The 10570-nt window shown below is 40.4% G+C and overlaps 2 protein-coding genes across 2 annotated transcripts in view; one reads left to right on the plus strand and one right to left on the minus strand.

Moving 5' to 3' along the window:
• GSDMB (gasdermin B) overlaps positions 1–3942 on the plus strand; it is a 7132-nt gene extending 3190 nt beyond the window's left edge. Inside the window, exons 2-6 of the mRNA XM_014536150.1 lie at positions 1372–1398; positions 1954–2479; positions 2602–2740; positions 3260–3330; positions 3747–3942. Coding sequence (XP_014391636.1) covers positions 2354–2479; positions 2602–2740; positions 3260–3330; positions 3747–3887 — 477 coding nt within the window. The 5' untranslated portion in view covers positions 1372–1398; positions 1954–2353 and the 3' untranslated portion in view covers positions 3888–3942. The remainder of the gene's footprint in view (positions 1–1371; positions 1399–1953; positions 2480–2601; positions 2741–3259; positions 3331–3746) is intronic.
• A 2942-nt stretch (positions 3943–6884) lies between these two features.
• Positions 6885–10570, minus strand: part of ZPBP2 (zona pellucida binding protein 2) — an 8166-nt gene continuing 4480 nt past the window's right edge. The window contains exons 5-8 of the mRNA XM_005861882.2: positions 9917–10135; positions 9279–9361; positions 7912–8092; positions 6885–7231 (exon numbers count right to left, since the gene is read on the minus strand). Coding sequence (XP_005861944.1) covers positions 7137–7231; positions 7912–8092; positions 9279–9361; positions 9917–10135 — 578 coding nt within the window. The 3' untranslated portion in view covers positions 6885–7136. The remainder of the gene's footprint in view (positions 7232–7911; positions 8093–9278; positions 9362–9916; positions 10136–10570) is intronic.

The following is a 10570-nucleotide window of genomic DNA, read 5'->3' on the forward strand; positions in this document are numbered from 1 at the left end:
AGGGAAGGAGGGAAGGAGGGAGGGAGAAAAGAAGGGAAGGAAGGAGAGAGAGAGAGAGAGAGAGGGAGAGAGAGAGAGAGAAACATTCATGTGTGAGAGACACATCAATTGGTTGCCTCTGCACGTGGGATCGAACCTGCAACCAAGGTATATGCCCTTAACTGGGAATGAAACCCGAGACCCTTTGGTCCTAGGGCTAACACTTAACCACTGAGAAAAACCGGCCAGGGCTGTTTATTTTTGAGGGGGAGGATTGGGGAGTGACTAGAAAGAGGAACTTAGAGAAAACTGGTCTTTCTGATACTGGAACCAATCTCTCTCTCTCTCTCTCTCTCTCTCTCTTATTGCTTTAGATATTTGTTTCTCCAGAAAAACAAAATTCTTTCCAGAAGGTGAGTGAGCTTCTGGGCCTCCTGTTCTTTATTCTACATTGGGCAAGGATACTATTTTTAAAAACAGGATAACAAATAACAAATGGCTTGGAAATATAGTTATTAAGACTAAGACTGTAATAGGATGCACCAGAGATGGGGACTGTGGTAAGGGCAGGAGAAAAAAAGTGCCTGTTGGAGAAGTAGGTTGGATTGCATGTTAGCGTAGAGTTTCCAGACTCTGGCAACGTCGGCTTGCTCCGTGTGGGTCAGTGTGCTGGGCCCCGGGATCACAGCCCTGGGAAGCACTTTTGAATTACATGGCCAGTTCTCACATGATAGCACTGGACTGGGGAGTCAGATGGCCTTAGGGTCTAGTCCTCGCTCTCTCACTCATTAGCTCTAGAGCCTCCTGAGCCATGGTTATCCTGACTTTAAAATGAATGGGTTAGACCAGAAGATCCCTGTGATTCAGAATGTGGCTTCCTCTGGAATTTCAGTCTTTCCTGGATCCCAGAAGAATTGTACTGCCTGACAGACCTTGGGAAGGGATAGTGAGGTCTAGATGTGGTTGAAAATTCAAAAAACTTCCGGAAGTTGTAGAAGTTACAGGTTCAGTCCTGGCAAGGCCTTGCTAGCTCGGAGAAGTGAATCTCTGTCATTCTATGTGCCGGAACAGAAGAGTTGGGAGACAGATCCAAGTCCCTGCTCTGACACATGTCTGCTGAGTACTGACAGCATGCTACACCTTCTCTGGGCTTGTTTCTTTTTCAATCATCTATGCATAGTCCTCTGGCTGCCTATCTCTGAGGATGTGGGGATGGGTCTGCAAATATAGTGCTTGTCATTTACACACAAGGAGGAGGACACAGGCTCCCTGGCATGGGCAGTGAGGGCCCAGAGTCCAGGAATGAAAACTTCCATCACTGGGAAGAGAATATCAACAGGGGGCTGGAGGTGACCTAAATACTCTCTGAGATAACTTTTCCTTTCTTTGCAGAGGAAGATGGTGGTGCATCTTGTTTAGGTAAGGATGGGAGCCAGCTATGTTCAGGGTGGCTGCACCCTTCACCCTTGAGCCCTCTGGCCTCAAGGACTGGAGCTCAGGTGGGGTGGCTGAGTATGTATGTGTGTGGGTTGGGGGGGAAGGCTTGAGGGGAGAAAGGTAGGTCAGGGCCCAAAGCAGGTTTTAGCATTAGTCTGGGGGTTGCATCTGTCTCCTCTAAACACATTGGTTGTGCATAGACATCACCTAGGGCAGCGGTCTGCAAACTCATTAGTCAACAGAGCCAAATATCAACAGTACGACGATTGAAATTTCTTTTGAGAGCCAAATTTTTTAAACTTAAACTATATAGGTAGGTACATTGTTATTAACTTAATTAGGGTACTCCTAAGGCTTAGGAAGAGCCACACTCAAGGGGCCAAAGAGCCGCATGTGGCTCGCGAGCCACAGTTTGCTGACCACTGACCTAGGGGAACTTTAAAAGTAGTGATGCCTGAGTGCCACCTCCAGAAATTCTGATTTAATTGATCTGGGGGGTATGGCCTGGGCATCAGGATTTTTAAAATCACTTCCCAGGTGATTCTCATGTACAGTCAAGGCTAAGAACTACTGCTCTAACTTCTTCTAAATCCTCACTACTCTTAGTGTGATCTAAAGACTTCACTTTGAAAGGTAAGGACTCAATAAGCTTTGATTTCCGGGAGGTGGAGAAGAATTTGAGGTTGGTACTAGACTGGGGGTGAGCTAGGGAGATGGAAGTGGGGTCAACGGGCAGCAATGATGGTGGGTGTTTGGGAAGAAAGGTGCTTCATTTTAACAGGAAAAGATTAGAGGAAGGGAAGATACAGAAGTGTTCTCCAGAAGAAACATAGACGAAGAGTAGGGTCTTGGTAATGGAGCTTGTTGGGCTGGGTAGGTTGGGTTCTTAACTGCTGCTTCTATAGGAAAGTCTTTGAACTTGGAGGATTTAAGAAACATGAAGGAGAAGGTGCAGGACACAGTGAGTGGTCCCCAGGATCTGCCTGAAGAGGAGCGAGATGTGCTAAGCTACCTCACTAAGTGCCTCACCACAGATGAGGAGCTGAAGGATCTAGATGAAAAAGTAAGAGACCCAAGAAAGAACTTGGGCAGTGAGAGGGAGAAGGCTAGGTGGAGGGCAGCGGACACACTGCAGACAATCTGCTTTAGTGGGACTTGTGCTCATCTCCCATCTCCTGGCCATAGGTGTTTAAAGTCCTGACCTCCGATGAGCTGCAGATGGAGGGCCCAGCAGGTCCTCTCCTGAGTAGCCTTTTTAATGCTGCTGGCATCTTGGTTGAGGCATGCGTAGAAGCCATTCTGGAGTTCCTGGAAGCCTTGAAGGGTGAGGAGGAGTCTGGATGGATGCTGATGTGGAGGACATGCTGAGCAGAGGGGTCTGTGGGGAAACCAAATCTTGGCAGGAGGGTGTTACACACTGCCTTTACCTCTTGTGAGGAATAAACCATCACATTTCAGAAACTGGCCATTTCCCCAGACCAGGGGTTGAGGGACTGCCCCCTCTTCCCCCTTGGCACAGTCTCTGACCTCCTGGAGGCTAAGAGGGAAGCAGGAGCCACAGTGAAGGCCCATGCTTTCAAGGGACCCAGAAGTCCCAGGATTCTGTCCCTCCTGACTTTGTAGTTCTTTGTCAGCTCATGTCCATCAAGCTGGTTTGTGGCATATAGTTTCTGGGACAATTAGGAATGTGCAAGGGGTGGGGTGTAACTGTTAGTCCCAGGAGCCCATTTGGAAATACTCCCATCTCGCACTCCCAGGAGCTCTCTGGAACCTCTTGTCTTGGGTCTGATCAGACACTGAAGCCCTGTCCCACTGTGTGCCTCTCCCTCTTTTTTACCCTCAGAGCTGTCTGAGGAGAAGGAGCTTATGGCTGAGACCCTGAAGAAGGGGACCCTGCCCCTGATGAAGGACCGGGTAAGAGAGTCTGGGCTGAGGGCCAGGCCTTAGTAGAAGTGAATGCCCATGCTTTCAAGGGACCCAGAAGTCCCAGGATTCTGTCCCTCCTGACTTTGTAGTTCTTTGTCAGCTCATGTCCATCAAGCTGGTTTGTGGCATATAGTTTCTGGGACAATTAGGAATGTGCAAGGGGTGTGTGTGTGTAACTGTTAGTCCCAGGAGGCAGTTGGTACCATCTTAAGTGCCAAACTGATTGGTTAGCAGTACCTGTCACTATGCTGAGAGTATCAGGTCTCCAGGCCTGCAGAAAAGAGGGCCCTGCTGGATGACTGTGTCTGCTATGGGCTCAGGGTTCAGGAATGTGGCCAAATATTAGGCATTGCTGGTATGTTTCTATGTTTCTAGCTTTTACAGTCTGGTGGGTTTCCTTCCAGGTGGAGTCTATCCTGGAGCAGAACTGGGGTGAGCAGCCCTGTGATGTGGGCTGTGCCTTTGAGACTCTCTATGCCCTCTATGTTGCTGTCTCCATCCTGCTGCAGCTGAGTGAGAAGCCTGCCTCTGTGCCTTCCTGTTAGCTCTTTTTTTTTTTCAATCCTCACCCGAGAATATTTTTTCCATTGATTTCTAGAGAGAGTGGAAGGGAGGGGGGAGGGGAGGAGAGAGAGAGAAACATCAACGTGAGAGACACATTGATTGGTTGCCTCCCACATGTGCCCCTAAGGGGGCTGGGGAACCTGCAGCCAAGGTATATGCCCTTGATCAGGAATCGAACCCGAGACCCTTCGGTCTGCAGGCTGATGCTCTAACCATTGAGTGAACTTAGCTTTTTAACCATTCTCCCCACACACCTCTGGGTGCTCCCCTCCCAGTCCATCCTCACCCCCCCACCTTCCCCAAGTCACCAGAATGAGGTCTTTAGAACAAGCACCTGGCTCTTCTTCGATACATCCCATTCCCCACATGATAATGTACAAAACCAGACTGGATTGTATGCATAGAATTCTGATTAAAAGTGGAAGATTGATCATATTTATTTCCTCTCCTTCTTGAAACTTCACTTAATGACAGTAAAGCAATAGAAACGACATAAACCCACAAGAATAAAAGGAGTGAGGCAGCAGGTAAGGGATTTCAACACATCTTTGGAAGCTAGAAAGTCATTAAAGGAGTGCAAGCCGGGAGGTGCAGGGCTGAGGGGTGCCTTTTAGTTCTATTTAATATTTTTTAAGACAATGTAATTAAAAGTAAAAGACATATGCTTGTTATAAAGGATTTCAAATATTTCTCAAAGTCAAAGTTGATCCTCTTTTCCATCTAATATACAACCACTATTCACATTTTGAGGTATGTTAACATTTTTCCTGTGCAACAGCTTTTAAAATGGTAATTTAAACATGAAGCTAGCCCTAGCCGGTTTGGCTCAGTGGATACAGCATCAGCCTGCAGACTGAAAGGTCTCGGGTTCGATTCCAGTCAAGGGCACATGCCTAGGTTGTGGACTTGATCCCCAGTTAGGAGGTGTTCAGGAGGCAGCCGATCAATGATTCTCTCTCATCATTGATGTTTCTATCTCTCCCTCTCCCTTCCTCTCTGAAATCCATAAAAATATATTTAAAAATAAATTAAAAAATAAACATGAAGCTAGGGTGATATAACATAGATTTATTTTGTATCTTTTGAGCTAGAGTTATTTTTTCTTTTAAGCTTGTAAAAATATTTATGCAACAGGAATTCTCATAAGTGCTGTTGGGAGTATATATTGGTCAACCACTTTGGAAGACTAACAGTATCTACCAAAACTAAACATATGCCTATGACCCAGCAACTCCACTTCCAAGGCATATACCCAAGAGAAATGAGTGACATATTCACCAAAAGACACGCATATACAAAAACGATAAGAGGCAAGCTAAAAACTCTTCAAACGTCCAATAACATTAGGATGGATACATATATTGTGCTATTAAACGTTAATATAAGAGGCAAGCTAAAAACTCTTCAAATGTCCAATAACATTAGGATGGATACATATATTGTGCTATATTTATACAATAAAAGAGAACAAATTACTACTATACATAACAACATGGATGACTCTCACAGACATAATGCTGAGCAAATGAAAGAACATTGGTTTTTTAAATTTATTGATTTTAGAGAGAGGAAGAGGAGATTGTTGTCCCACTTATTTATGCATTCATTGGTTGTTTCTTGTATGTGCTCTGACCTGGGATCGAACCCACAACCTTGGCTTATCGGGACAATGCTTTAACCAACTGAGCTAGGCCAGGGCAAAACACTCATAAAAAGCATGTACTTACTGACAAGATAAAGAAGCTCAAGCCAAAATATAAGTGAAAAGGAGACCTAGGAGATAAATGAAGTATCAGAACACTAATGCAATTTTACCCCAGGTAAAGGGGGTTGAGATCTGCAAATCTGAGTAAGTTGGGGCTTCAGTTTGGCCAGCCTTGTGGTCCAGAAGTCAAGGCCAAGGACCCATCCAAGATGGGGAGTCTAATAAAAGGAGACATTCTCCATATTAAACTGGAATCTCATTAAGGTAAGGGTGAACCATCAGTAAACCCACAGCCCTGGCCTCACCTGCAGGAAACTGTGGGGAAGACTTTTGGGATTGAGTGAAGAAGAGGTTTATAAAAAGGACAAAAGTTCTGAAATATTGTGGCCGTAGGCTAGTCTTTTCACAGAACTTAGCCTGCATTTTCATCATCTGGGTGTTTCAGAGTATCTCAAATTGCAGACTTAGTTTATGAGGGAACAGGATTGGTTGTGTACCCAGATACCTGTCAGAACTAAACACAAATCTTTTCTGGAGGAAGTTATTTTCATTTCCACAAAAAACATGTAAAGGACAAGAGTAGTTCCCAGTAAAAAATAACAAAGCATACAAGGAAATGACACTATGAGCAAGAATAAGCAGAAACAACAAACAGCTCAGACATAGATTCTCATGCATAAACAGACACTTGATATATGGGAGAAGTATCATTACAGATTAGTGGGGAAAGGCTAGACTTTTCCTTACTTTATTTTTTCTACTAGCATTGTAGGAAATGTTAAAGGGAGTGCTTTAAGAAGAAGAAGATATTGAGAGAGAGAGGAACATATGTCAAGGCTAGACTTTTCAATAAATGGTCCAGGACAATTGGGTAACCACGTGGATAAAAAATGAAATTTGATTCCTACCACCCAGCATCTCTAAAAATTCCAGGTATATTTCAGACCTAAATGTGAAAGGCAAAATTATAACTATATTAACATTAAAAACTTTTGTTCAATCAAAGATATAAAGAAGTGCCCTAGCTGGTTTCACTCAGTGGATAGAACATCTGCCTGCGGACAAAAAGAAAAAAGAAAAAAGAACTTTTTGCTTCTAAATACAAAAGTAATATATATGCTTTTATATTGTATAAGTGATTTCAAGCAAATTAATATATGGAAAGTACAAAGTTTTTATTGTATTATACTTTGCTACTCTTCTTGACCTTAATATAGTCTTAGGCACAGAGCAACAGATTCAGTTTGTAAACAAAACATTTCATTAAAAATCATCCACTAAATACACGTTCCTTTGTACAATGGAGATATTAGATTAAATGCCTTCTTAGAAATGCCATGTCAACTATCTTTTTTTTTCTTTTTTAGTTTCTAAAATGTATGTTTTCCAACGTTTTGGTCTCATTGAACTTTCTTAATGGAACTATGATGCTCTGGGATGTGAACAAATCTTATGTCCCCCACTTCCACAAGCAAGTAGCAATGCTTTCACCTCTAGTCTTCATATTGCAATTTTCGTTTGAAGTTTATGGGCAAAATTTAGCTCCGTAGGCAAGGATGGAAATGCAGGTGTGACAAGTAACATCAGCAGCAGGACTAAAAGTCCCAGGACTACAAACCACTGCAGAGGAAAACACATGGAGTAGATTATTATAATTTCAAGTAGAGGTATTTTATACCAATAGTATAAAGCTGCCTTTAATAACACATCATTTCTAAACCTATGATATATTGAGTAATGTTCTGTCAAGTAAGTTATAGAGAATATTTACGAATTTCAAACATTGTAATTTAATGATTTTAAAGGCAGGAGAAAGTTAGAATCCCATCTTTCCCATTAGTATCAGCATTTTATAGTATCTTCTGCAGTGCCCCATTTATGAGTTCCTATGCCTAATTCTCTAGTTCCTAATTCCAATTCTGTTTTCTAGGTAGGACCATTCTGTTTTCCTTCACAGTATAGTAGCTTAAGTCAGAACACTATAGAAATGTTCTGTAATATAAAAGAGTATATTAGGAAGAATTAATACAGATGAAGATAATTATATTTAGAAATTTGGTCTTTGAATTTTTACTTTTCTTTGGTTAAATATAACTTTTTTTGTAAGAGGATTGCTATAAAGATTCAATTCAATTATCCTAAGTGAATTATTAATTTGTTCTTCTAAGTACCCTAAATATTAATATATATGTATATTTAATTTTTATTGCATTTATTGGAGTTGGTTAATAAAATTATATAGGTTTCAGGTATACAATTCTATAATACATCATCTGTAGATATTTATATTTTATAATTACCGCAACAGGTAGCACAATTACTGTGTAGACCTTCATTTTTCCCAAAGCCTGGACGACAGCTATCCATACGTGCCATTTGAAAACTGTGGTCCATAAAATGCATAGCTGGTCGAGTTTTATTATAGTCATGGTAGAAAATAAATGCTTGGCTTCGGAAAAATTCTGCTATTCGATCTCTTGCCTATATTTTAAAATAGCAGTGAGAAGTACAATGACTAAACTGTGAAGCAATTTCTCCTCCTGCATCAGAGGCAATGAAACGTACTATCAGCACACTCACGCCATCCATGTTTTACACAAAAGATGAATTCCTGGAAAGTTATGTTAATACTAAAATTAGCCTTGACCTTACCAACTATTATCAATTCATATGTAAACTGGTTAAGAAAAATTAACTTGAGATTAATAAACACTTGTTTTGGATTATTTGCAGCATGTCTATTCCATTTTTAGATAATATTTATTATTTCTAATTCCAAAGAAACAAATAAAATGGAAACTAAACGTTTTCTCTAATCAGCATTATAAACTAATGAATAAATTTTATTTTTTTAAGCATAGAGTTTAATAAGGACTAATGTAAACTCAGTGCTTCCCATAACCCATGCACAATATAAAGGTTATGGGCTCAGGAACTAGACCAGGAGTGTGAAGGAATTTTTTTAGACTATGTCTTTAACCTCTGAGAATGGCCGAGGAGACAGCTACTATTATGATCACTAGAGGCCTGGTGCATGAATTCGTGCACAGGTGAGGTCCCTCAGCCTGGCCAGATCAGGGCCAATCGGGCCGGCCAGCCGGGGGAAGGGACCGCAAGATGTTGGCCAGCCATGGGAGGTTGGCTGTGGGAGTGCACTGACTACCAGGGGGCAACTCCTGCATTGAGTGTCTGCTCCCTGGTGGTCAGTGTGCATTATAGCTACTGGCCGGTCATCTGGTCGTCTGGTCATCCGGTCCTAATGGTCGCTTAGGCTTTTATATATATAGACCATAGATACAGTTTTGAAAGAACCACTGGTTTAACCTAGGATGACCTGATTGTGAGATTGTTCTTCAAGCTACTGTCATTGAAAAATATATATTAACTTAGGGAGCTATATAATATTCCATATGTACTATTCCAAAACAAAGCATTTTGAAATAGCCAAGACTCACAATCTCAGTATAAATAGCCAAAATCAAAAGTCAATAATACTTTATATTTAAGTGTTTAAAATAAAAGAATAATTTAAGTCTACTTCTGTAGAATGTCTTTATTATTGACAAATATTCACAACATGGAGAAATAGATTTTTGAATTAGTTAGAAAAATTTTGAATAGCGTTATTGACTATTCAAATACGTTCCCCTTACAATGAAATTCTCACCTGGAGGATATTATGATTAGTGATATCTTCACAGTCTACAGCTTCATTGCATGCACTTTTCCACTGTGGTACAAAAGCATGAACTGGAAAGGAAAAATGACATCTTCACAAAAGGATTCTAAAAACTTCCAAAAATTCCAATAAAGCTCTAAATACTGAACTCAGTATGAATGGGTGCATGGGTTGAATCTATCTGATCCAAGTAATAAAGTTGCACAAACTAAAATAATTTATGCATTATGATTTTACTCCATCTGGGGGCTAATGGAAGTAACTACAAGGCTTTAAAATAAATAGAAATAAAATAAATAAAAATAAAGTTATTTTGGTTCCTCCCTTTTATTAAGTTCTCCAAAATCCAATATAAAATTCTGTAAAAAGCTATGGTAAATTTTAGCTGCATAGTTAAAAGCCATATTTATAAAAATAAGGAACCATATATCACAATTGAAGGTAAATACTATAATGTGTTAATTTTTTAACCATTAAAGACTAACTATATACTTTAGTGCTTAATAAACATTTAAGGCCTACTATTTGTAAGATAGCTCACATTAATATGGTAATTAGTTTTATAATCTGTCATGGTTCAAGATTAAACTCATAAAATTAAAGAAAAGTTTAAAATTTTTTTTTACCTTGAAAGGCTATAAATAATTCAGGTATGAGGCCATGTTTTGGACGTTTGACAAAATGGCATTTATATGATGGTTGTTTGATATGGCAAGACAAATCAGAAATTAAATTATTCAAGATTTTCTTCAGCATTGTAAAAAACAGTTCATTATTTCTTCCTACACAAGATTTTGTGGTAAAACGTACGGCCATCTGATATGAATAATCAGGTTCCCGATAGGCTTAAAGGAAGATGAGAATAAAAACAATTGTGCCTAGCATTAATTATCTGTAACAATTTTCAAATAACATGTAATAGTAAATTCATCAATCTTACAAATCAGCATACACACTTAACTTAGCCAATAAAATGTTTTATCAGTTTGCTCTCATAAAACTATACAAAACTAATAACTAAATGAAAAAAATGTTATTTTCATCTGATATATTATCTACTCAGTACACATAAAGAAATGGCTTTGGTGGGCTGGCTATCCTATCTAATAATAGACAAACATGGTAATTAACCGTAACTTCGCTACCCTTCCCATTGGCTAATCAGCGAGATATGCAAATTAACTGCCAACCAAGATGGCGGCCAGCAGCCAGGCAGCTGAAGCGAACAGGAGGCTTGCTTGCTCCAGTGATGGAGGAAGCCAAGGTTCCCCGCCTGCTGC

Source organism: Myotis brandtii, unplaced genomic scaffold, assembly GCF_000412655.1.
Source record: "Myotis brandtii unplaced genomic scaffold, ASM41265v1 scaffold157, whole genome shotgun sequence".
NCBI lineage: Eukaryota > Metazoa > Chordata > Mammalia > Chiroptera > Vespertilionidae > Myotis > Myotis brandtii.